This window comes from Chanos chanos, chromosome 5, assembly GCF_902362185.1.
Source record: "Chanos chanos chromosome 5, fChaCha1.1, whole genome shotgun sequence".
Lineage (NCBI taxonomy): Eukaryota > Metazoa > Chordata > Actinopteri > Gonorynchiformes > Chanidae > Chanos > Chanos chanos.
In genome coordinates this window covers 12,586,264-12,614,244 of record NC_044499.1, presented here as the reverse complement: position 1 = coordinate 12,614,244, position 27,981 = coordinate 12,586,264, and the positions used below count along the sequence as shown (strand labels likewise).

General features: G+C 41.1%; 1 protein-coding gene across 1 annotated transcript in view; it reads right to left on the bottom strand.

The window, feature by feature from the left end:
- Positions 1-723: 723 nt before the first annotated feature.
- Positions 724-27,981, bottom strand: part of pde1cb (phosphodiesterase 1C, calmodulin-dependent b) — a 46,915-nt gene continuing 19,657 nt past the window's right edge. Inside the window, exons 5-19 of the mRNA XM_030774653.1 lie at positions 15,320-15,433; positions 12,113-12,295; positions 11,218-11,284; positions 10,787-10,903; positions 10,496-10,636; positions 8,601-8,701; positions 7,922-8,050; positions 7,492-7,593; positions 5,905-6,025; positions 4,217-4,298; positions 3,923-4,043; positions 1,910-2,085; positions 1,444-1,656; positions 905-967; positions 724-782 (exon numbers count right to left, since the gene is read on the bottom strand). Coding sequence (XP_030630513.1) covers positions 724-782; positions 905-967; positions 1,444-1,656; positions 1,910-2,085; positions 3,923-4,043; positions 4,217-4,298; positions 5,905-6,025; positions 7,492-7,593; positions 7,922-8,050; positions 8,601-8,701; positions 10,496-10,636; positions 10,787-10,903; positions 11,218-11,284; positions 12,113-12,295; positions 15,320-15,433 — 1,789 coding nt within the window. The remainder of the gene's footprint in view (positions 783-904; positions 968-1,443; positions 1,657-1,909; positions 2,086-3,922; positions 4,044-4,216; positions 4,299-5,904; positions 6,026-7,491; positions 7,594-7,921; positions 8,051-8,600; positions 8,702-10,495; positions 10,637-10,786; positions 10,904-11,217; positions 11,285-12,112; positions 12,296-15,319; positions 15,434-27,981) is intronic.

Sequence of the window (27,981 nt, the reverse complement as noted above, 5' to 3'; positions counted from 1 at the left end):
ACCCTGCTGGAAAAGAGGATGGGCTATCCATGGCTGTCCTGTACCGAGAGGGCTTTTCAGTTCGGTTCAAAGAGTTGGAAAAGGCAGGTAGAAATAAGACAAAGAAAAATGAAAAAACGAAACAACATGAAAATAAACAAACAAAATTAGGTGAAATGAATGTCAGCTTTAATAGAAAATGAAAATGAATGAAAATGATTAAGGGTGAAAGAAAGAAAGAAAGAAAGAAAGAAAGAAAGAAAGAAAGAAAGAAAGAAAGAAAGAAAGAAAATGGAGGTACAAAGGAAGACACAGTTACGGCTGTGCGCAGTTACAGCCCAACAGATGCACAACACACGGCAGGAGGTAAAATAAAATAGATCCTGTTGTCAAGTTGATTTTCTGTTCATTCATCTTCATGGCAATAATTGCAGATTTGAGCTGAATCAGATGGATAAACCAGGGCTTGGATCATGTGGCTCAATAGCTGCTGTCCAATCACATTGCATGCTTCAAGTCAAAACTTCCATCAAATGGTCAAACCTGAAGCAAGTGTTCAGCCACTAGAGAACGACAACAAATAAAATGCTTTGCAAAGGAAGGCTGTACAGAAAATGGTGTAAGGACTTGCAACGTCCTCTAGAGGGCGCAGTGTAGTCCAATTACAGGGCCCTTGGAACTGGAGAGCAGCTAGATGTAAGGTTACATCGTAGTAACTCAGTGCCAGGCCTATGGTGATTCATCTTAGTCATCTTCAGGCTCTGTGAAGGACGACAAATGATTTCTTTTGAAAGGTGGTTGTACTGTTAGATACAACAAAGACAGAGCACAGTAGCAGCATACGGAATCTGTGCCTCAAAGTGATATAGAAGTGATGTGTGACTTGAACTGGACTGAAAGCATTAAAAAGGTGTTTTTCATTTACCTTTGATTGTTTTACTCATGTTGTCCTCGCCCTCTGGTGAAGAGGCTTCTTCTGATACCTCTCCTGTTTTTCATTTCAAACAGTTAAAAAAAAGGATTGTCAACAAGATGAAAAAAGTAACAAAACACTAGTTTAGATGCACAGTGTATGTGTGTGTGTGTGTGTAAGAGAGACAGACAGTGCAAAAGACAGAAACAGAAACAGAAAACAGAAATAGATAGAGAGGAAAGAGAGAGAGAGAGAGAGAGAGAGAGGGAGAGAGAGAGAGAGAGAGAGAGAGAGAGATCAGTTATACAATTCTCATGTGCTTTAGCCAGGGTTGTTCTGACCACCACTATCATGTACCACAAAACAACCACTAGGAGGCAGTGTTGTTGTATGCAATCTATAAACATACTTCATAACACACACATTACGCTGTCACTGCGTAGTGGGTCACCAAAAACTCCTGAACCATATGCATATTCAAGTGGCTCCCAACATGTGACTGAGCTGATAATGATTGCTTCTATTTGTTTTTTTTTTTAATTCTGGCCTACCATTGTGTAGTTGCTGGTTACTCTGTCTGGTCTCTGTCATGCTGTCGTGAGAGCTCTGGTTGGGTGATCCATTAATTCCTTCAGGATCTGATTCCCCTTTCTCTTCACCTTCCAGTTCTGGTCCTCCTGGCTGTCCAGGCTCTGTTTGCTCCCCCACAGTTTCTGCTTGCTGGGCCAACTCCTCTGCCTCACGCTTGGCTTTCTCCTCTGTCTCTGTGATCGTTCACGTAGCGGGGTATTAAAGTTTACTTGCTTAAATAGTAGCTTTTATGTCAGAACTGAGCTGCCTGAACTTCTTAAACTGCTGAATTGCCCTTTTTTGTTGAGGACCTCACTCTCATTAAAGTTCTCGTTTTTTGTCATTAACTTTTAGAGGACATGTGGTAAGGAGATTGACATTTTTAAAATCAAGATTGACAAATTGAATCTAAGGAAAGTAAACGCGCCACTAGTTCTCTCCACGCACCTTTGGCTGCCTGTGCTTTCCACCGCTCCCTGTTCTGGTAGACCTCCTCATTCCAGATAGCCTTGAAGTTCTTCAGGTCAACGGCCAGCAAGGAACAGTTATGAGCTGCACTGGTGTCTGACCCCGTGCTGTTTACACTGCCACGCTTAGCGTCCGCTGAACTTAAACTACTCAGACTGAGAGAGAGAGAAAGAGAGAGAGAGAAAGAGAGAGAGAGAGAGAGAGAGAGAGAGAGTCAACTTATTTAAGAAATACATCTTTGACAATACATGAATAAGAATGAAATATCAGTGCCTAATAAGGTTTGTGAAACATACTACTGAAATATTCTTGAAAAATGAAATCTATTATAATACAAATATCGTATTCCAAATATGTTATGACTAAAACCAGCATTAAAAAATTAGAGACTGGTTGTTAGAGGTGGTTGTTAGATAAAATTGTCTTGTACCAGTTGTTTATTTTCATGCTTAAGATATAAACAGATGTATTGTCACTCGTACATATGAAGATACTTGAAAAAGGACACACGGTGTCATAGATGTGAGGCACCACTCATACATAGCACCCCCGGTGATTTGCCAGTGTTCGTCTTCACAGTCTAGCTCAAGGACATCAATCTGAGTGGGGCATTTCTATAGGAGTAATCTCAAGTCTGTCCCACTTCATAACATGTGTGGAAGATGTTCCATTTTTTAACAGCAGTGTTGTGATGAAAGTGGTTGCTGGCTATTTTGTACATTTACTTATTTCCTTTTCCCTGGTCCTGAAAGTAAAATCTTAATTTTTGCCTCGCCTAGACATTGATAAACAAGAAAGTGAAAAGAGAGCAAAGTCAATTAGCAAAGTCAATGCCCGGCTGTTACAACCATACGTAGTTTAACTGCTTAGCTAACAGTATATCTGGATATTGCTTTTTGGTAACTGTGAGCAACCCAGAAAAGGGCGTTGTTACATCAGCAACAGTTAAAAACTTTTACCCCAAAATGGTTTCGTTTTAGCTAATTAAAGTTGATAAAGCATGTCTTAATTGCATCCATCTTTGTGCTAACTGTCAAACTAATTTGCCGATAATTCCTAACGAATCTGTATGGGCCATGAGAGGTGATCGAACACAAGGGAGAGTCTAAAGAGAATAGAGGTGAAGATGCAGGAGAACATTACCCAACTTCCATTCCAATGAGGATTATAATGTCAATAAAAAACTTTACAGTTCTTCAAGAGGACATGTTTTTTCTTTTCAAAGAACTGCATTTAATTTGAGGGGCTGTATTACCCAGTTCTAATATTTAGAGGGTCAGCAAACCTCCCCTCAGAATCAACACACTTGAGTTAGCCACACGTGAGTGAGTGAATGAGCGAGTTACAACTACAGCACAAGAAGTGCTTCGCATATGGAGAAGAAGTGTCTAGAGAAATGCTTTTAGGGATTACCGTATCTCATAGGCCAACAGGCATTACAGAAGTGTACATAAAGGTATGTATATTCAGAGTCATGACTTTATAACGTTGAAGACTGACAAGCACTCTCAAGGCCCGTTGTGTCAGTGAAGACAGAGGTAACCCGTTGGGACTCATCCTCTACTTACAGGACGAGGGAGACTGGAGAGTGCTAGCAAGCAGTTGCCTTAGATCAGTCCTGGTAATGTGAGTATACTCAGACCTTTAATTGGCCTAACTGATCTGATAGTTCCACTTATTTGTTAGTTCCACTTATTTAATTATTATTCTGATTGATGTATTGATATCTGTGTGTCTTTACCAAAGAGGCTGAAAATTTGGTTAAATATGTAACCACAAATCTGCTTGCTTACCAATGCACATAAAGGTCTTGATGCATAAACATATTTATTTAACTGTTCAGAAATACAAATACTATTGTTTAATACTGTTGGAAGAGCAAAGATCAGGGGTAGTTTTAATCTGAAATATCTAATTGAATAAAATACATTAAAAAAAAACCATGTCAGTTGGGACTCCTTCACAACAATGAAACAACAGAACAAACCTGACCTTGATCTGCGGAAGCCCGCCAGGCCAGAGTGGGCGGCTTCGTCAATGAGAGGAGTGACAATCTTCTCAGTCATGTCGGTCAGGACAGTAAACGTGGGGACCACGATGAAATCGATAAACCCTGGAGTAAGAGAGAGTTTATAACATTACTAGACATATGAATGAGCACAGCTTTCCGCTCCTTCATGCTGTGTCACAACACACCAAGGTTAACTTCTTCAAATGGCAAACTACAGCCTACAGAGATGAGACGAAGTAATTGGATGAGATTCTGAAGTGAGTGGTTTGATTTACCAATCTGAGACTGGGCGACCATGGTTGATTTGCGGTCACAGAGTGGTGAGAAAGGTAAGCCTAGCTCAGCCTCCTTATCACCCTGCACATACAAAGTAGAGACCCCATTTAGCATATGCAGAATCCAAAGCCTGTGGAATTATACATCCATGTGAGGACACAACATCACAGTAAATTTACATAACGACATTTTACCATATTATGCTGTATCTGTGTGCAAAGGCTTACATACACAAATAAAATGTGTATAATTGCATTCACACACACATATTCGCATGTGCACGCACACACACACACACACACACACACACACACACACACACACACTTTCTTGATAGAGACAATTATAAGAAGAATCAGAGGAATATAACTGTGATTCATTCCATCATTCATTAGCTGATGTTTGTGTTTTTTTGCTGTCTCATTCAGTCTATATGACACAGAACAAAACACTTTTGCTGTTGTTTACCCTCTCTCTTCCTGCCAGGGCAGATTTAGCCTAAAACATCCTGACAGACACACCAGAGACGAAATAGGCGACAGACCCTGTCTGAGCTTCGTTTAGAGTCTCTCACAGCGAAACAATAAAAACACCATTAAAGAGGCACTCTGAGTGAGTCACAGACGCCTCTCATTTCGCCTTGCTGATTGTCTCACCAAATGAGACAGGATAAGAAAACATCAGATCTGACACAGGTTATATTACCAGTTTGTTTGTCGGACCACTTGCCTCGTATAAACAGCTGTGTAAAATATATGTGATAAGCAATAAATATTCAATAAAATAAAGATGCTGTCAAGACCTAGATCAGTGTGGGTAACATAAGTAAACTCAGACCATTTCATTAGACTGGACTCAGCCTGGCCATGCCAAGTAATGAGATAATGTCAGACGAATATTCAAATCAGGACGATTAATTGCAAAAAAGAGTTCAAACTCTAACAAGCTAACAAGCTAATGAGGAGTCAAACAAAAGCAGACAAACTTTGAAATACTGTGTGAGACATGACGGTAAAAGATTTTTTTTTTTAAAAAATTGAGCTTGAAATGTTTCAGTAATTACAGATAATTTAATAAATATGTATAACCAGTACAACCTGTAATCCACTGTTTTCCTGTGACATCCATTGCATCCATTAAAAGTTATTTTCATAACAAAAGAATGCGTGAGCAATTAAAATGACTATGTCTACTTTTAAGCCATTTTAAGACACAGTTTTCAAATAATGAATGATTAAGAATTGTAAAAATGAGCAAATTATGTAATTATGTTTTGCTGCCTGTCAATCCTACATTACTTTATATATTGAAATTACACCCTGGGCACATGCTGTTGGAGTGAGTATTTCATCTCTTGAAGGAAATATGTATGTGAATTAAGTAGCAGCACCCTCCTGTTTTAGTAGCTATAAATGTTAAGTTTAATCTGTCTCTAGCTGCAGTAAATTTCAGTGACATCATTCTAACTACGCTGTTGACAGAATTAACGAAATATCTTTCTTTCAGAGATACAGCGTGCATTATGACTTTTGAATATCTTTAATAATGACTTTTGAATATCTTTAATAATGACTTCTGAATATCTGCATTTACACATTGTGCTTTGGTTTACTCCTGCATGTAGACAGACAGACACACACAAACACACACACACACACACACACACACACTGATACAATAGACCGACCTGTCTGAAAAACTCCTCTAAGAGGGACATGGTCCAGCGATGGTGTAGGTCCCAGTTCTTAGCTGGATGACTGATGTCAGCAGTGTGTAGCAGCAGAGACAGAGCCTTAGATTTATCAATCCTGTGAGAGAGCAACACACACACACACACACACACACACACACAAACACACACACACACACAAACATAAATAACAATTTCTGTCTCTACAGTGAGAACTGATTTGATCAGTAAAGTATATCTGACCTTACATAACCTCTGAACATATGGGTTGTAGCAGTTTTTTCTTTTCTTTAAGCAAACAGTGTATGATAGGTATGACTCATTTCTCTGTTTACACTGTGAGTTAGTTACAGATCAAAACGATATCTCTGGGGCATTTGGCCTAAGGCTGGCTAATGACAATGTACTAGGCTCACTCTGTAAACACTACTCACACATCTGCTTCTTTTTGTTTAGTTCAGTTTAGCTTGTTTGTTTCAGTTCATTTCAACATTAAATTTAAATATCACCAAACTTATACACACACACACACACACATATATATATATATATATATGTGTGTGTGTGTGTGTGTGTGTATATGTATATGTATGTGTATATTCAGACACCACTCTATATAGTATATAGGGGCAATGCCATCCTCCTTTAGCAAAATGCCCAAAATGCATCCCACTTGTTAACCTGCCATTCCCCTATATATACTATATAGAGTGGTGTCAGTCACCATTGGGCTATCTCCCCCGTCAAAAAGAATAACAAATCACCTACTGTGTATATATATATATATAAAATATCATTTCCTGGGTCTCATTTATTACTGAGCTCCAGTGTTCTGGCCGCTGGCTGCTGGCAATAGTGATTTCCCATTTCTCATTTGGACCTATTAAGTGATAATTCACTCTCTGTGTTTTACAAGTCATAGTTTCTACAAGTCCTCAGTTTTGGGATTGATGAATTCCAGTGTTTTCTGGCTAAGAAATAATATAAATCTGTTTCCCAGAGTCAGCAAGACTTTGGGATTACAGACTATAGTAATCAGCAGAAATCTAACTCTGGGTTTGTTGTAGAATGCTGTTTCATCAGCAGAGATTCATCTGGGTTTTATGGTCTCCTATGTCCCTTTTGGAAAAGTGATGTCGTTAGACACAGAATTCCTTTCCCTCCATCATCGGTTACCCCTGAGGTAATTCACACACTGCCATGCGTATTGTGTATTGTTCACACGCAACATTCTTACACCAGTGTTAATTCATAAAAACAATTTGGTTTTTATGATGGGCATGATATTACAGGGAGTAAAATAAAAACTCTGTGAATGCTTCTTACAGTGGTTTCTTAAATGTTGATCAAAAGCAGAGAAACATTTGTGTACATTTTTTTTTATAGAGACATGCCTGCATTCCTAGCGCAACAAGCTTTAAGCGTAAACGATGACAGAATTTTATCTGACAAAAGAGGTATTATGACAAAAGTGCTATATATGTCTGTTTGGAGTATAGAGGGACAGAGTAAATAAACAAGTTGATAAAAATGAAATACCCTGAGAGGCATAAACACAGACATAGACATGAAGGCATTTCTCACCCCTCTGGCTGCTGTAGAAAGTTCTTCATGGCCTTGACTTGCTGAAAGTGACAGGACATGTCTGTGGCCAGTACCATCTCCACCACCAATGCTCGTAACTCTCTGAATCAGGATATCCAACCATTCAGCACAACAACATAACAAACAGTCAATAACTAACATTCAAGCGGTACTGGAGAAATAATGAAACCTTCTATTGAATCTGAGAAATTTCCGAAAATAGATTTATAAACAGAATCTATCTGCGCCTTAGCTTGAATAATCATCATTCATCTTTGCTTGGTTTCTCCCATTCCCCAGCTGGTAAACCAGGGCTAAAAAGCGGCATGGGCAAGATGATATATCGGTGACTTTAGGGTCCAGCGCAGTAATGGCTTCATCTGTTTTGCCAGAGAGAAGGAAAAAAAAAAAAACCCTTTTCCTCACGTACCTCCAGTCATCTTTGGAGAGATTGTAGAGGATGTTCATTTCATCGTCGTCCTGCAGGAGGCGATATGCCGCGCTGACGTGATGGCTCTCCAGCACAGAGCGGTCATTGTACAGAATGGCTGTGTCTGACCTTCAGGCAAATCCGGATGACACAGAGTGAGTGAGACTATGTAATGTTTCATTAAAGTAATGACTCAGTCACTGGTGTCATGCCATTGGTTTCGTAAGAGCACGTCTCAGCATGCGCTTCCATGTCACATCGGTTTGTGATGGTAATCAATTCGTTTCTGTTGCAATCAACTCATAAGAAACAATTAAACAAACAAACGACACGCTGTACGTTATGTCTGCAACTGTGATATAATGGGTAATTATCTAATTAGATCATTTTAATGATTCGATACATTTGGAAAGCTAAATCAGGGAGTGGGCGTGATGGAGGGGTCTTCGTTGCCAAAAAAGTGAGCAAATTTTTTCCCTGTGAGTTTCTTTTTTTTTTTTTTTTTTTTTTTTTAGGAGGGGGTTTTTTGTCTTGTTTCCCAGTTGTGACTGCAGGCTGTAGACCTGTCTGGAACTGAAGCCCTGACAGAGCATATTGATGAATGACTCACCTCTGCTCTTCTGATCCCCCCCCCCCCCCCCACCACCCCCTCACCCCCCCCCCCCCCCGGTGCCTTTACCTTGTCTGGATGTGAAAGTTGTTTGTGGTCCCGGTGTGCTCATAGTCATGGACAGCAGCAGCAAAGATCATAGCAAAAATCTCCAGCTCTGTTAACCAGTGCTACGGACAGAAAGGAGAGACAGAAGAGCAGGAGAGAACGAGAGAGCATGAGGATCCGGAAGGAGAGTAAAGGACAAGAAAGACATAAAAGAGATGTAGAGGACAGGAGAGGGGAGGAACGGGGAGGGGAGGAAAGGAAAAGACAGGAAATTAGCACAGAGATGTTCCATAAAAAAAGAGACAACAGATAAGAGAGCTGCCATTTAAAAAGACTGTTTAAGACAGGACGGGAATGATGGGGTCACAGCAAAGCAGTGGAGAGAGTTCAGTCGTTTTGTACAGATAAGGCCATAGACTAAATTCTGTACACCTCATTAGCTGAACCTTTTATCTCCAGTCAGTTGGATTTTCCAGTCTGTATTATGACTCTGTCAGCACCAAGAAACACGGTGGAAAAGCCTGTGCAAATCTCTGTGAATTTCGTGTTAAAAATTAATAACCCATTAAAATGATGCCGCAAACCACTGCCAGTTATAGCACTGAATGTTTTGAGAGTATGAAGTGACAACCTTAAGAATGAGTCATGACTGCATCTAAAACTGCACAGGGAACTTTTTTTTTTTTTTCACTCACAATTTGACGCTTCATTAATCAAATAAAATATAGAGGCATAATGTTTACCTCTTAATAGCTCTTTTAGGTTTTGTTCTTTGTGTGTGTGTGTATGTATGTATGTGTGTGTGTGTGTGTGTGTTTGTGTGTGTTTCTGAGTGCGGTATATTGAGAAAGGAAAGGAAACCCTAATCGATTTCTCTGACTGATGTGTTGAGCATATCATTAAATTATCAGCAACAGCCTAACAGAATGTGTGTGAATGCAGGTTGTCGTCTAGTGGTAATATGAATGACCAGTAGCATGCTGATTTAAAGCGGTCTGGAGGGGAGACCGTGATGGATGGGGTACTGGTCTCTCTCTGGCCTCAGGGCCTCTCTCTAATGCATTTATGCTGAGGGCACTGCCCATCGAACACACGCTGTTGACAAGCTCTCGCAGTAACATTATTAAATAAACATGATTAAACAAACAAAGAGAGGTTTGGAAGGTGAGCAGGGTACTCAAACACAGCTCAGCCATTAACCAGAAAAAGAAAAGAGAAGATGAAAAAAAAAGTAAAAAAGAAAAGAAAATGCACTTCAGGGAAGCAGAGAAAAAGTGTAACGGGTCGATACGTCTTAAATGAATAAAAAATGAATGAATAATAAAATTACACTAAAATAACTGCATATTTAAAAACTGACTGGAACTAATATTTGAATTTTTTCCTGCATTTGTAAATTACAGGGACGTCTACATATCTTTGCTATTTCTTTAGCATAATTTATTTGTGTTACAGCATATAATAAACACCTTGTTGCTGGAATTGGTTATGACAAAAAGATACAGCTGCACATGAGAGAAAGCATATATGTCTACTTTCCATACTGGCAATACACTCTCTATTTTCAGTGATAATAAAATTTATTCATGAAAGGAGTAAAAAAAAAAAACCTGAAAGTTCTTTTCTGCCAGTCCTTTCACATAATTTAATTCCATTCAACCAACAGACATTCAAAATAGGAATTCCAAGAAAAAGATATTCTCAGAACATGTGTTTTTGAAAACTATTTGGTATCAGTCTTGAAAAAAGATGCTTGAAATCATCTTCAGATCTGCAGACTGATCCCAGCAAATACCTGAAACACGTGTGTGTCTGTGTGCGTGTGTGTGTGTGTGTGTGTGCGAGTGCGGGCATGTGTGTATGTGTGTGTGTGTGTGTGTGTGTGTGGGTGTGTGTAGAAAGTCTTTTCCACTTACCACCATCCCAGTTTTCAGCAGTAAGTAGTGCACAGTCTGTGTGACGTCAGCCGCATGCATTAAGTTGTGATAGGGGTTTTTATGCTTGCTGTAGCCCACCTCCAGAGCCTCCACAAATGACACCAACGCAGAGATGGGGATCTGAGAGAAACAATATTACACTGTTATCATAATACAACCAACCTTCACACAGACAAGTATATTGAATCCAATTTACTGAAGCCACAAGACTATGATTCAGCACAGTGGGAAGAGAGCATAGCTGCTTGGTGTCAGAGTAGATCTCCTTACCTTAAATCGACTGATGAGATCATATCTGGTCAGAAGTTCATAGAATATGAATTTCAATGCGTGATCTCCACTTGCCTCATTCAGCGCAAATACATCAAATGACCATTTATCTACATTCTGTGAACAAAAACAAACCAAACAAATCATGGCTCATTGTTTTTAGAGTATTAACTTTCTTGCATACATAAACAAGCAAGAGTCAGTTGCATGTATGTGGAGTAATATCAGTGTTTCTGTTGAAGTTACGTGTGTGTTTTTACTCTGAATCAAGAATATTGGTAGATAGAGAAGGTCATTTGGTTATTTGTGTGTTTGTGTGTGTGTGTGTGTGTGTGCATGTGTGTGTGTGTGCAGGGATGTGTGTGTGTGTGCATGCGTGTGTGTGTGTGTGTGTGTGTGTGTGTGTGTGATTGTGTGAGTGTGTGTTTTACCTTAAGTACAGCTATAACAGTTGGAGGGTAGCTCAGACCCACCATGTTAGAGGTACGGCGATACATCCTGTTAGGGCGGGATAAAAATTTCAGTTAAACGACACCGACTGACCTGAACACCTACTGCTGCCCGTATTCCACCAGTGTACACCAAACTCTACATAATGTTCAAAACAATCCAAACATAAACTGAAGACAAGCTCAAGGGCTTTTATATTGTGTTTTGACAATTCTGTATCATTGTTTTACAATACATTGTTTTGCCTCTTTCTTGTAGTGCAATCTGAAATAGATTGAGGTGAAATTTACTGAAGCGCTAAGTGCTGATAGGCCCGGGTCCTGGAGAGAGCTGCTAAAGAGTTGGTCTACTGGAAAGTGATTGCAGTTCTCCAGACCTGTCTGACTGTGGATGATGTATAGTGCATATGTGCTCACTGACTCGTTCTGTGCCCAATGCATTGAGATATAATGAGATTCCAGAGAGGCATTTGGAAGTGCTCAGGCAAGTTAAGGTGTCCTTCAGGAAGACAGAGCACTGCAACTCACATTGAAACAGCATTATTAAGCTTGGCGTGGAACAGAATACATCAGTGTGTGTACTAATGGTACAGAGAAAAAATGTGTGTGTAGGGGCCATGTGTCTCTGCGTGGTTTAGATTTTGAGGAACTGAGCAGATCAAATGTCCCCATGAGACATATCTGTCAAAACTGACCCCGTGGGGATGTTTTCTTGGTCCTTATTTGGGAACATTGTCAGTATTGATATATTTTTTGTTATGGTTACCTTTAGCTACGTTAAAATTGAAGCCAGTGTTTGTGCGTGTGTGTGCGCGCGTGTATTACTACAGACGCCTCAAGAATTAAAGCACAGATAATCTACGGGTCATGACTGCACCTTTCAACGAATATTCCAGCCTGCACCGCATGGACGATGCTCCTGAAACGCGGCTTCTCCTCAGTCCTCCTCAGCATCAGGCCCATCTGACGCGTGAAGGTGGAGGCCAGCCAATCACGCACCTCCGATGGCACTGAGTCTGACTGGATATCACTGAGCTCATCTTCAGTGTCCACCAACCGCCTGAGAGAGAGAGAGACAGAGAGAGATAGAGAGAGAGAGAGAGAGAGAGAGAGAGAGAGAAAGAGAGAGAGAGACGGAAAGGGGAGGCAAAGATGACAGAGGGCAAAGGCTGAGAAAAAGCAGAGGAAGGAAAACCCACTTGAACATTCCAGTTTCTCATGAGACTGTCATGATATTATAAGGTTACCATGGCAATCATTCACCACAAGGTCCAACGGAAGCTTCATGGGATTTATCGACATGTCTGTTAGCTATGTTTGTTTAATATTTTCACCCAATTAAATGTTAATATCCTTATAAATACGATAATATTTCTTTATCTTCACCTAAAATGGATGAAACTCAGCTCACAAACTTTGCAATAATTTTATGTTTACTGCTGGTGCTGTTTTTCATTTAAGTCTGATTATGTAGTGAATTTCACGCTCCCATCCCCAAACACACACACACACACACACACACACACACACATCACACACACAGAGTGCTACCAGTTAGTCCAGAATAAACAAAGCTTAGCTCCATGAAGGTTATCCTTCAGAAAAATGTAGCCAGGTACACTACAAGCTGTGTGTGTGTCAAATCATTTAATGGGTCATTTGTCCAGGTTCCAAACAACTGACAGAGAATACGTGATTTGATTGGTTAAATACACCAGATTGGTCTCTCTACACCAGATCACTCGGTCAAGTTATCTCCACCCATGGCCTCTCTTACCACTGCTATGCTGATGACACACAGCTGTTCTTCTCCTTCCCCCCCTCTGACTCCCAGGTTCAACCTCGCATCGCAGCCTGCTTAGCAGACATTGCCTCATGGATGTCTGCTAACCATCTCAAACTCAACCCAGAGAAAACGGAGCTCCTGTTTTTTCCTGCTAAGAACTCCCCAGCGATCGACACTGCAATCACCATCGAGGGATCTGCGGTATTCCCCACCACAGCAGCCAAAAACCTTGGCGTAACCCTGGACAACCAGCTGACCTACTCCGATCACATCGCGGCAGTCACTCGATCCTGCAGATTCTCCCTATACAACATCAGGAGAATCCGCCCATTCCTAACACAGCAGGCGACCCAGCTCCTGGTCCAAGCGCTTGTCATCTCCCGCCTGGACTACTGCAACGTGCCACTGGCTGGCTTGCCGGCCTGCGCCATCAGGCCGCTCCAGCTCGTGCAGAACGCCGCTGCACGCCTGGTATTCAACCTTCCTAAACACTCTCATGTCACTCCACTGCTTACTGCACTCCACTGGCTTCCGGTAGCAGCTCGCATCCAGTTCAAGACACTGGTGCTGGCCTACCAGGCCACTAGAGGCTCTGCCCCATCGTACCTTCAGGCTCTTATAACTCCATACACCCCAACTAGGACCCTCCGCTCTATGACGTCTGGACAACTGACGGTCCCCTCACTTCGGGAACCCGGCAACCGCTCCTCCCGACCACGCCTCTTCTCCGCCATTACCCCGAGGTGGTGGAATGACCTCCCCCGTGCAGTCGAGACTGCGGAATCTCTTACCATCTTCCGCAGGAAACTGAAAACCCACCTCTTTAGAACCCACCTGTCCCCCATTACCTAACCTCCCTTTCCTAAAAAAAAAAAAAAAACCCTCTGTCTTGTATCTGCGTTTGTCAAAGTATTCCAGGGGCGCAATACGAAGGGGCAATTTTACGCTCGGTCTTATTGTGATCTCTGCTCACAAGGTATTAGAAATCTGACTCTGACTGATGCACTGATTGTAAGTCGCTTTGGTAAAAAGCGTCTGCCAAATAACTAAATTGTAAATTGTAAATTGTAAATATTTATATTACCTGGGATAACGAAGTGATGTGTTCGTCAACGCTACCCCGCTAGTTGATGGATAAATCGGCCTTAGTATTGAAAAGGTACTTGAATTTCAAAGAAACAACACTACCATTGCTGGGACTACCTGGGACTACCAACTGGGAATGTTGGCAAGTTAAAACAGTAACATCCCTACTTGTACTGACACTGTCCAACTATGCACACACACTCACACATGCTCTCACACACACACACACACACACACACACACACACACACACACAAACAAGCATCAATCAAAAGATGAACAAATCAAACCGGCAATGTCTTTGGCGTTTGTGTTTGCTGGCTCTGTCTTAATCCAGTCTGACCAGAATGACGCCATGGTTACATAATTCCATAAGCTTTATCATATCTCAGCCAACAGCAGCCTTTGCACCCTGACAAGGGCTTTTCTCATTTCTGTCCATGTTTGTCTCAGAAAAGGTATTAACAGCACCCAATCATTTAAGACAGCCTCGCTGACCATTATCTTCTCCCACAATCTGAATAAATATTCAAACAGTAATATTATCGTGGCTTATGGTGGAGATATTTCCCTTTTGCATTACACGGGTGCTCATTTAAATACGGTATTTTGAAAAACTGCATGTTTGAGTGAAAAGTCTGTGCCTTTTTTTTTTTTTTTACGTTTTTTTCTGTGTATTTTTTTTCCCCTTCTGTTTTGACATGTCTGGAGGCAAATGTTGTTGACAGGCATGCTCCACCTGGTTGGTCTCTTTGAGCCTGAATAAAACCCCACTCTTCACATTGTGATTCACTGCTTTCAAGCTTGTGTGGCTTACCTCCACAAAGAAACGGACTAACCCTAGACAAAGTCAGTTATCTCAGAATCCCAGACGTGGCATTGTCCTTTCACACATTATGACCTCAAGAGATTCATTCCCTCATCACATACTGTACTTACTGCATCACCTAGAACAGGCCTACTCTATAAATACTGAGAGCAAGCCCATATTTGATTGCAGGAACATTACTGTGCAAAATTCTTACTCAATTAGTGAATAATAATGTTGAAGATTACTTGTAGTGGTCTCAGGATTTGTTTCTCTGATCTGTTTTTAAAAGAATTTTCGAATTTCAAGCATTTCTTGTCTGTACAATTGGTTATTCCTAATGCCACTAATTCCTTTGTTAATGTGAATGTTTGGCTGTATTAGTGCATGAGTGAACACTTTACCTTGTTTCCTCAATGTACACTGATTCAAGCACGGAGGCTGCATACTCAAGGTTTTTCTTAAGGTCCACCAGGGAGGCCTCTCCTCTTTCTAACTGCTTCACGAGACACCGTAACCTGAAACACACACACACACACACACACACACATACACACAGAGAGATGTGATTCTCAAATACATTTCAGCATTTACATCAATAAGCAATCAGTTAAGCATGCCGATTATTCTCAGTACACAGCACTGAGTGAGCCACTTGACTGTGCAAATAAAGGTTTGATTACCAATGAAGCAGCAGATTCAGAAAAAGTCAAAATATCAGGAGAATATCGTGCTGATTGCTTATGACACTAATGTGAATAGTTTTCAAAAAGCAAATTATCTTTTTCAAGAGCTAGAAACATCAACGCAAAGTCGTGATATCCCAGTGGTAAACTTTGAAGCCATTAAGAAGTCTTTGATATTCAAGACTGCATACGTTTGAGGCAGACGTTGTAATGCTGTCCCCTTCTGCTGATGATCTATGTGCTGTGTATAGTGCAGAAGATAAATAACAAATTCAAGGTCAAGTTTGCTCTTGTTTTATATTATGATCCCCCATGTAAACCAAGACACCCTGTTAACTCTTTAAATCTAAACTTCAAAAAATGGAATACAGAAATGAAATATCGTAATTTTTTCCAAATAGTGCAAATCTGCTGAAGGTTTTCTAAGCGTCTGAACATACTTGTGTAGACTGAGCTAAGCTCGAGACAGAGTTCTTTACCTGTTATCTTCAACACCCAGTCTGAACCCGGCTGACACTATTGCGTTCAGCAGCCGGCTGATAAGACTAAAGACAAAACCTAATGATTTCGACCAAATGCCTGTCCCATCAGTCTTATCATTTCCATCCTCAGATGGGCTTTTAAATGATCTCCTGCTTTGTCTGAACAAAGGCTTCTTCATATGGATGAACTGTCATCTCATATTATAGCAAAGACTCCTCAATTTCAATGCCCACAAAACCATGTCAAAACGGCCTAATTCAAACAGCTGAGCTGTTGACAGATGTCTGGTATCCTGCCCGTGTACGGAGTGTACGTGTGAGAGCATAAGTGCGTATGGGTATGAGAAAAGGGTTCACGGTGACGCTGCCAGCCGCGATCTGGATCCAGCTGCTTGGGACAGCTGCAATACCGCAGTTAGGAAGCTTGGCTCCGCTAACTGACACACTGTAGCCAATGAGCTCTCTGTGGATTTCATAGATTTTGTTTGTTTTCCTAGCCATGCAGAGAGGAGCGCAGATTAGAAATTTCACTTGCATTGTTTATTTATTTATTTTCTATCCTTTTAATACCCCTCCGGTTTGTTTAAGGCCGGCGGCTCTGAGCAGCTCTTCAGTAGTGCTATCAGATGAGGTACACAAAGAAATTCATTTGTTGAGTCACTTTTCGTCGATGTTTGGCATCTTCTTTTCAGGCGGTGGAACTCAGACAGTGAGCAGAGGTCAGGCAATATCAACCTTTTTCGAGAGAGCGACACATTATTCCAACAAATCACAGTCTCAAAGTAATCCACGCTCTCTCATTTACGAGCACTCCAGTAAAATAATGTCTCTTTACCCAGGAAAACGTGTTCTTCCCCCCCCAAAAAAATAGGATTCTAAACGCTGTCTGCGTTCTGATGCCCAAAGGAGACAAATCTGATGGGTCATTTAAAGCAATGAGACAGCAAAATTGTCTGATGCTGTGGTATGTTACGGTAGCAGTGACATTCGATCGCTACATAAAGAGTAATCGATACTCGGGGTCGGCGGAATGACAAGAGGAGATAAACATTTGCCGGAGGATGTTGTACGCTTTTGACAGATAAGTGGGAAATCCAAACAAATGCTGTGCCTCCATTAACCCTGACACCTGATCTCCAGTCTGATGCCACAGGGAGCCAGAGCCTATCCAACAGCAAAACAGTCCTGCAGTTCCACGAGCCTAAACACAGCCTCTTTGATTTCACGCACAAAAATAAGTCATTAAGCATAATTCAAACTGATTTAAAGTAGCTTTTCCAAGTGTACCTCATGTGCAATACCAGAGTAAATGTACTCTATTTTTTTTTTTAATATTTAGAGGATTCATGTAGGGAGAAAATAACAATAAAATAAGTAAAGCATTAAAAGTTCTGTACTTCCAGCAAAGTGTTGATTTAGCTATCTCTTATAGTTCCTCACAGACTTTCAAACACACTAACTTCATAGATCCACTCAGATAATACTGTCCATCAGAGCATTAGCAACAATTGAATTCCTTTATACTCCACACACAAAGCTTTTTTTCTCTCTCTCGTGGGTGGGTGAAATGACAGATGTGTCAAGACATGCGGGGGAGCAACATGATGTTTGATTAAAGCTCTCTGATTGGTTGAACACAGCCCACCTATCAAAGACACCAGTAAAATTGTTTCCAGTGCAAGTGGATTACAGATTATCAACGATTTCCCCTTGTTTTTCTTTTTTTCTTTTTTTGAGCTGACCTCAAAATTTCAGGACATCTCATTAAGGTGTCCTAAATATGGACATGGATGACTGAACAAGGTAATTTCTTTCCCTGACTGTGCTGTTGTAATGATCCCTTTCAGAGCTCTGGCTGACAGATTGTTTCTGTTAAGACTGTATTTCAGTTTAGGAGTTTCAGCATGGACTAGAGACATTGTAAGCAGGTTCAGCTTTGATGTCTTTTACTTGCTCTGTTCCAGAATATGAATCCAATCCTTATAAATTAGTCATTACTGACAGAAATGATATATTAGGTAATGAAAGTCTAATAATTGAAAGTCTAATAATTAATAAGTGTTTCCTGGAACAAGCTTCCTGAAGTTTCCGAACAAGCTTTTCTGAATTTTTCCCTTTCTGAAACCTCACAAAGATGCTCGCATGACCCATAAGAAACTTAACTTCACTTACAAAACATACAGTACATCAAACTATCACCTCATCCCACAGAGTTAGAGAGGATGGAGTCATACTCTGAAAAAGTCAGCTTGTACCATGCTGAGGGAGCACATAGAGGAGCAAGGCCACGTGGCAGGAATAATAGCCTGTGTTTGATTTATAGAGTCATAGTCATTAATTTAAACAGCAGTCGCAGTCATTTACCATATGAGTTTCTACACTTTCCCTCGAGTTCAGCCAACACCCAGGAAGAGGGGAAAGATTAGCCTCATGGTGTGCAGTCCATTCTGTGTGAAATAACCCCCCAGATTTATAAATTTTGTCCATACAGTGTAGGATCACAATGCACTGCAGCCTTAATGAGATATTTATGCTGAAGAAGTCTCAGAGGTGTGGAGTGTTTTTCTGCTAATGAAACTCTTGTTGGATTTCTGTCAGAGTGAATGAGTAGTTTGTGTTTGCTGACTGGGAGGAGATTAAGAAAGCGGGTTCCTGCCTTTGGATTTCCTTAAAGTTCAAACCAGCCTCAGGTGTGTGCTTGTGCTCTTGTGTCAGTGTATCCTTGTATACAAATGTGTGTGTGTGTGTGTGTGTGTGTGTTTGTGGTTGTGTCCATGCATGCATGAGTGTCTGTGTTTATCTGTGTGTGTGTATGTGTGTGTACAAAAAATGGGTTGGTGGTGTGTGTGTGTGTGTGTGTGTGTGTGTGTGTATGTGTGCACAAGTGTGTGTGTGTGTGTGTGTGTGTGTGTTTGCGTGTGTGTGTGCATGTGAGATTGAAACTCAAGCTGCAACAAGACCAAATCAAGCTTCTCCTAATCCCAGCAGCCCATTTTTCAATTCCTGGAAATGATTGGTGATGGAAGGAAACGTAGCAATGCTGAATCAATCCAGTAGTGCATTACAACAGCCACATTTTCACAAACCAGCAAAAGAGTAGAACAGGGGCATGGAAACAATAACCACCAACAAATTAAAAAAACAGATCCTATTCCTTGTCTCATCTGTTTCTGTGTGAATAGTGTGTGTGTGTGTGTGTGTGTGTCTGTGTGTGTATGGATGTATGGAGGTGTGTGTGTGTGTGTGACAAGTGTGTATGGATGTTGGCCCCCATATCCTCCCTCTCTGTATTCTCTTTCTCAGGTCACTGTTCCCCCCATTAAGACCTGGCTAAGGTCCAGCAGCATGTGTCTGCACTGTTATTACAGTAATACAGTAATACTGACATCATCAGCCCTTATGTGCATTTGTCTGAGAGCGTTCTTAACAAGTTTTCATACATCTTAATGATTTAAAACACCTCATTCATCTGGCCACGGGCCACTGGGTGACATTGAGCCAGCCTTGATCTTTACTCACCCCATTTTGACATTAATGAAATATCAACGCTCTACTGCGTAATAGCAGCTGCTCCACAAAAATGCCTTTAAAAAGACCCCAAAAGGATTTACAGTGGGCAACTCACTGAAAAGAACTCTGAGATCTCTGGCTATGGAGAGTGCAGTGTTGCTGACACATTAACTGGCACAACAAACGCTACCAGTTACGGAAAATAGTCTCACACCTCGTCATCAGTATCACATCCCTTTGCTATTACTTCTGTCCTATTAGCTAGTGTGAGCAAAGAATGGATGGGAAATCAATCAACGTCAAATGAAATAAATTAGAAAAAAAATGATGACGCACAGAAGAAGAAAGAGAACAAGAGTGAAAGAGTGAGAGCGTGTGGACATATCATCGCGTGGCATTGGCTGGTGATTTCAGATTTAATGAAAGCTTTAATGAACACGATATTGGCGTTCTTCTTGTAACAGTAAAGGCAGGGAGAGGGAGTGTGAGTGAAGAGGGGGGGGGGAGAGTAAGACATGCAAGTTAAAACACACAGCGCCAGAGCGTCCTTCATCTGCCTCTCAACTGGGCTGCGTTCACTTCGACGCTGGCGTGTGGAGCGCAACACCATCAGCAGACGGGATATTTGATTTTTAAAATGCCCAAGATATTCATAATGGACCAGCGTGAAGCTTTTCAAAAAAAAAAAAAAAGCTTGGAATAACAAGTAAAAGAGTGAAAAATCCTGCTGCCATTACACACCTTAAAAAGATTGGGTTTTGAATGTGAAACACAGCTGTCCTGAGAGTTTTGATGGCTTTATTCTTGAAATGTGACAGATCCGATCAGCAAAGTCATGTAATGCATTAAACTGGTGGCTTAGCGTTTGGCTTAGGATGTATTAACTCTCTTTCCCCTCGAAGGAATCAAACTCTTTCCTATGTAATCCTTTAACGGAAAGGAGACATGGACCATCCATCATAAAGATACACAGACACACACACACACACACGCACAGACAAATATTCAACATCTAGCCTCGTACAGGTATTCAGGAATATACAACTAGCAAAGCTCTCGAAAAGTTCACATTTATATTATCATATGAATAAAACCACGATCTGCACGTGATCCTCAACTCTCAGCTCTCGCTTCATTGTAAACAAACTCCAAAATCCCTTACCTACACTAAGGCTAATGACGTGAGCAAAACACAATGTAGCTCAGAGCACAACATCATTAGAAACATATTAGGGACCACTACGCGCCTGCCAAACCCTCTCTCCGACTGCCTCACGCTCAGCGCTGAACTGCCATGTTGACATGCGTCTGTTTGGAACGACATAATCCCCGCTCACGCACAGAGGCTGTGTTACGTAATAAAAGAGGATTAAAGTATGCATTCCAGTGAGGGAAAAAGACGCAGGGACGAGGGCAGGAGCAGGGTCAGGACTGGACGGTTACTGAGTGGTCCAGATGGCACAAACAGGAGAAAGAAAGACAGGGGAGCAGAGAGAGAGAGAGAGAGAGAGAGAGAGAGAGAGAGAGAGAGAGAGAGAGAGAGAGAGAGAGAGAGGGAGGTGAAAAGAATTTAGAGTATTTTATTTAATAGCTTTACACATTTACTTGAATTATTAGATTAAGCTCATCTGTTGTTGGAGGGCCAGACAACATGTTTCAGTGCATTAGTCTGCACAATGAGGCTTAGTGTAATAATCATTACAGTGTTGTTGCCACGGGGTAGGAAAGCTGAGGCTGAGACTGAACTTTATCATGCACAGTAATGAGGTTGCTCCTCTACTTACACTGTACTCCTGTGACGTTCACGTCGTCCTCATACGTGTAACGTAAACAATGAACACAGAAGGGGTACATCCCATCTGAATGTCCTGTCCTGTCCTGTTTTTTTTTTCTTCTTCTTCTTCTTCTTCTTTTTTTTTTTTTTTTCTCAAGAACAAAAGTTCGCTTAGTCTCAGCTTCTCTCCCGACAATCTAATGAAAGTAATCCAATTTTACAAAGGTCACCAAATCTACGAGTCAATCTAGGAGATGAAACCATCTGAGGTCACTTTGATAAACACAGACACACACACACACACACACACACACACACACACACACACATTCAGAGAGCACAGATTTCTAATTGGTTTTAAAACAGCTGCGTTGATTCAGAGTTCCCTAATGGCAGCGCCATTCAGCTGGTAGGAGCAGCATCTCTCTTATTATCAAATATTATTAAGGACGGTGACCAGCTAGCAACAAACTGCAAATAATACTCCGCTGCAAGATAATGTCAAACAGAGGGCAATGAACAAAGCAGCAAAATGTCAGCATTGAACTAAATGAAAAAAAGCCGTACAGCTGTCACAGAGACACCTTTAAGCTGTGGCAAAACACATATTACGTTATGGAAATGTCCTTAAGTCTTTAGAAGCAGGTAAAATGAAACGTGGTTTAATTCCATAAAATAGACATTTTTTTTTTTAGAGGCAATGAGATTCATGTGATCTAAAGGACAGCAGGCAACACTGTGTCTTCAGACTTCTACTGCGGAGAGGGGGGAAAGAGAGAGAGAGAGAGAGAGAGAGAGAGAGAGAGAGGGAGAGAGAGAGAGCAGGCAGGTTTACACTTTTTGAATTAGCTTTTTTTCCCCTTTGTCTCAAATACAATGTTATCAGAAAGTAATTTAAAAAAAACCCCCAAAACATCATTTACCAAAAATTGGCTTAATTTACTCTTATTTTTTCACTTTGCACAGCACTCTGAAATGTAACTCTAAGGCCCAGTGTGGAACTATATTTTAAGAGAGCAGGTGTACCTGAACATATTTCACCCAGATGGTGCTAGAATTCATCATGATTTACAGAACACTGATGGACGTTGGCAGTCTGGGTGTTCTGATTTAGTGTTTCTTTACAGAGAGAGAGAGAGAGCAATTTTTAAGAGAGAGAGAGAGAGAGAGAGAGAGAGAGGGGGACAGAGAGATAGAGAGGGAGAGAGAGAGAGAGAATGACAAGTTTCTCAAGGTGGTAGTGTGTTTGATATTAGAATCCGTTGCATCATACAACATGTCACAAAGCATATGCCTTATTCTAATCTATGACTGTGTGAGTTGGTCAGTGTCACTACTATACACTTCCAAAGCATCTGCTTGGCAAAATATCAGACTATTTCTTTCACTTATTGTTACCATTCAGCCTTTTAACTTTTGATTTCAAATTCTTCTGTATGTTCTTTTTTTCACATAAATTAATTAACATTGATTCACATTTTGCATTCAAGTTTTCACACAAGTCGTCATTATCAATTTGATAAACATTTCTAAAACTAATTGTATGAGTGCTAAATCCTCTGTCCAAGGTTGGTGCCTGAGTGAAAACAACGTGAATTGTCTCTGCATCTGATTAGTCTAATACTACACTGATTAGCATTCCATTAACGACTCAATTAGACCTTATTAATTAACAGCCCAGCTGGAATGAACAATCACCTCGCGAGGCCGGTTATGACAGACAGATAAGAATGAGTATAGAGGAGAGTGGCTTTAATGTCCTTGACTCTAATAGGGTGTTCTGCACTCACTGAAGGATGTATGTAGCACGGTTTTTAAAATCTGAGCAATATCAATATAAGAATGGGATCAGTCAATGCAAACAAAGAGCAAACACATGTAGTGTCTAAACTGGGATAAGTAAGTGAATGAGACGGACTGTTACTGCAGAGCCCTGCCTGAAACACTGAGCTCAAGCAAAGGAGTCATCTCTCTCAACATTGCCAAACATATGCATTGCCAAACACTACTGTTTTCAGTTTTCTTTTCCCTAAATTTGGAATAAGTTGCCATCTCCTCCTTGCCTGACAGTCACCTGAAATGAGATGCCTCCTCTGTCACATCACATCTTTTCTCTCCTGTACGTGCAAATTAATATTAATATTAATAAATTATATGACATGATTGGAGAACATTCAACTCTAACTTTGACTACGTAGAGTGAGTCACGGCAGTGTCTGTGACTCAGGCAGGGGGGGTGCTTCACTCTGCCAAAGGAACAGGGCTATCTGTGTTTCTGTAGAGTCTCTAGCCAAGTTGGAAAGTGTAACAGAGTTTAATTTGGACCCTAAACTGCAGATGTATGACAAAATCTCTACACTGTCAGACAGTGATTCAATCAAAAGGACCCACTGTGAGCCAGAACCCTCTGTGTTAACATCTAGGCTGTTAAAGTCGTACTTGTATTTTTATAGCTATGGATATGTACAGCATGCCTCAAAAGGAAAAACAGTCATTTTATCCTCTGGTCAGTATGCATATACCAGTCAGTATGTGCCATATCACTGCAGAGGTCCAGTTTTCCATAGCATTTTTTTTTTTTCAAGTTTTTTATAACTTGTAAAAGATCATTTCCACCGGGAAACAGACAAAAAAAACCCCTGAAATGCAGAGACTGCGGAGGCAATGATTTGGGTCTACACATCACTGTCTGATAAAAATGCCATCCAAATAACAGCCATTTTAGAGATCTCGCCAAGACCAAATGGGTTAATCTGAATGAGCATGGTTGATAAAATTTCTGTCACAAACAATGGAAAGCCTGTTTGATCAGTCACCTCACAGACACCCCGAACTCCTCGCAGCACTGATTGATTTGACTCAGTGGCGTAACACGCACTGACAGGGCTGCACATTCATAAAACAGTAGAGTGCTTTCTCATGGCTCATTAACCTCAGGAGAAATGGCAAACTGATGCAGATGGAGAAAAATACAGACAGGACTAGAGAGAGAGAGAGAGAGAGAGAGAGAGAGAGAGAGAGAGAGAGAGAGAAAGGAGTGGTGAGCCAGCATTAATTTATATCATTTGCTCTATTGACAGGGCATGCAGTTTATTTGAACGTTAGAGGAAGGGGTGTGAGAGATTACATCATCATCTGATCCGTTCTGCTACACATGGGAAGAGCTTGGAGGGAGAAGATGAGTGTACCCCAAGTGTGTGATTGCACAAGATTGGATTTGAGGTGCATTAAAAAAGTATAAATATAAAGTTATAGCGAAGTGCCATAAAAAATATTCTGGCTTTACGCTCTTCAGAACAAGAGCAAGAATACTTTATATTTAGTTTTGTCAAAAGTCAGAGAAGGAAGTGACAGCATTTACCCTTAAGACCCTTTTACTTTTGGCTCCATCTGATTCATAACATTTCCACCAGTAAGAGTGAGTGAGCGGAGGATTAAAGTGTTCTGTGTGTCCATGCGTATGTAAGAGGATGGGGGTGGTCTCACACCTGCTCTGACAAAGCTCTGTGAAATCACTTCAATTAGAAAGCCAGGGCGGATGCTTCCGGAAAGAAAAGAGCACCTGACTGGATTCAGAGCCGAAGGGAAAGGGGAAGAGCAGCAGAGAGGAATGTAATTACCCATAGTTCTGGGGTTCATTTCAGCTGGGTAATTACCCGTCTAATTATCAGGTGCAAAGACAGAGAGAGAGAGAGAGAGAGAGAGAGAGAGAGAGAGAGAGAGAGAGGGAGAGAGAGAGATTCTATGACTGCAAATGAGAGGGAAGAGCTCATATTCACTGATGAGGTGACTTGGGAGGACTGCCCTTTGAACTGACCAAAGGCAGAGGGCTCGGCTATAATCAATGAGAAATGAGTCATATTCACAGCTCTGACCTTTCTCCATATACAGTCGAACTCCAAAAGTGACATCATGTCAAGTCATGTATTAACTGAGTTCTGTCATCAATGCTAAAATGTTAGATTACCCTCTAACTCCTAAAATAGTCTCATGTCAAAGTCATATCACTTTTTATTGCTAATAATTGAACAAATTATATTCATGACCACAGTTACAGTTTATTTGTGCTCATTAATTTTCCCCAGAAAAAAAGAAAGAAAGAAAGAAAGAAAGAAAGAAAGAAAGAAAGAAAGAAAGAAAGACAGTGACCAATTCTTAATATCATCCTATGATTAGTAATGTCTTGCGTAAAACCTGCGCAGTAAACACTGTAAGCGTAAACCTGGCCATAAATCTACCAAACGCATTAAATCGCCGGGTAAATCTACAAAATTGAAAGCAGCTTTACAAGCATCTTTTCCTCTGTCTTCGGGGTTCAAACAAAGTCCAAAGCCAGAGATTCATAGCCAAGTTCTGTTAGATTGCCCTCTCTGTTTGTATGTGCGTGTGTTTCCCTCTCAGACGGCTGACACAGCACAGATCCTACATTCCTGAGCAAAATGCGTCACTAAGAGAACCTAAGATTATTTTTTGGCAAGGACGACTGAAGGTAAACACGCTGTTTTCTCTCAGGCTAGTCCCCCTGTACATCCCCTACTGTTTATACAGAGCAAGCAAGAGACCTTTTTTCAGGCTCAGATTTAAACTGGCTTGCTCTCTGCTTTTCATTCGAATGTAAAATGACTTCAAATTAAAACCCCGAGAGAACTCTCTGTCCACACCGTTTAAAAAACAAAAAACAAAAATAAAAGGAACAGGGTGGGATGGCGACTTAATTTGTTTCAACAGTTTCATTGTAAACTCGTTTCAGAGGAACATTCATCCTCCAGGTCTCTATTACGCCTCCCGCTGCTATTGTCTCTCCGTGAAAAAATCTACGGTGTTTATTTTGGCGTTCCCCTCTCTTTCTCTCACTCCTTCGCCCCTCCTTCTATCTCTTTCTCTCTCTCTCCCTCTCTCTCTTTTTCTCTCTCTCTCTTTCTCTCTCATTCACTCCATCTTTCACTCACATTCTGCTCTCCCTCCACTCTCTTTCTTGTTTGCAATTACCCGTCTAATTCTCAATGGACAAGATGAACATCATTTGATTATGTGAAATGTCCTCTGTTGTAATGTAATCGGGGGCCGTGATTGCTGGGTTAATTTTCACGCAGGTGCAGGGTGCGCGGGGAGGGCTGCGTTAGCCGAGGGGTTTCTCGGGGTTTTCCGTTCAGCGCGGGCCTGTTTGCGCGTTTACCGTCTGCGCGTCACCGACTCAAGCGCTAATGACTGTGACATTCATCATCTTCATTGGCTCTCACAATATGGTCTGGAGGACGGAGAATGAGAGCAGAGAGCAGGAGATCTGCAGGTGTGTTAGAGCAGGAGGTGCTACGCTCAAATACACCTCTGTATTGATGGAGAGGCAAAAAAGAGAGGGAAAAATATTGGGAATTTTCAGCCTCGGTTTTGGATCTGTTGGTACATTAGCTCATATTTTCCCGCCATGAACACTTCATTTTGATTAATGGCGGTTCTTTATTAAACTACTCAAGAATACGCACTCTGTTTAAACAGAAGAGCCTAATGTCTTGATTTCCTCTTGTATGTGTATGTGTGTGATGTGTGTGTGTGTATTTATGCGAGTGTGTGTGCCTGCGCAAAGCCGTATATATTTGTGACTGTTGTGTTGCGTCAGTAATGACACAGTCCCAGAATTCTTTTCAGCCAATTAACCCTGCAATAATTACACAGGCTCACAATGAGCTGTCAATCAAACTGGTGCAGCACAGGAAGTCATCCCTCCCTCTGCAATCTGAAGGAACTCTCAGCAGCATCCTCCCTCCAGCAGACTGGGCCAATTAATCCCACATTCACTCTAATATTAGACCACAACGAGACCCCCTTCCTTTGTAATCTCTCTCTCTCTCTCTCCCTCTCCCTCTCTCTCTCTCTCTCTCTCCCTCTCTCTCTCTCTCATTCATTCAGTCACTCACCCTCTCTCTCTTTCTGCTTCTCAGTATTATTTTCTCTCCCTTGCACTTCTCTCCCTCTCTGTGCATCTCACTCTCTTTCTACTCTCTCTCTCTCTCTCTCTCTCGCTCTTTCTCTCTCCCTCTTGTTCAATTTACTCACCAATAATTGAAAAGCACTCACAAAAACCATCCCTATTTGTCATGGCAAACTGTTTGATCATCCATCTTAGGCTTGCATTAATTATGCTGGAACAAATATGTAGATATGGAACTACTTTGGCATACAAGATCCTTTCAGGGAGAAGAAGACATCATGTGAGCCAAAAGATCAGAATGGGCATTTCACCAAAAGCATATAATGAAGTTTCATGCTAAGCGATGTCATTCAAAAAGAGAAAAATTCAAAATTTGAACATTTGAAAAAATTGTCTATTTTAGGTAAATATTCAGCTGTGGGAAACTAGTCCCTGTTGCAGTCCAGCAGTGTGTGTGTGTGTGTGTGTGTGTGTGTGTGTGTGTGTGCGTGTGTGTTTATGTTACCACCACACACTTGAGAAGTGTGATGTTGCCAACAGTCCCCTGACCATTCTCACATGTAAAACTGACTGTGCTCAAGAGTACAAGGAAAAAACATCGATTCTTACACTAACACGTTCCTCAAGCAGACTGGGTAAGGGAGTGTGAAATTGACTGTTTATTGCAACCATTTTATGTTAGTGT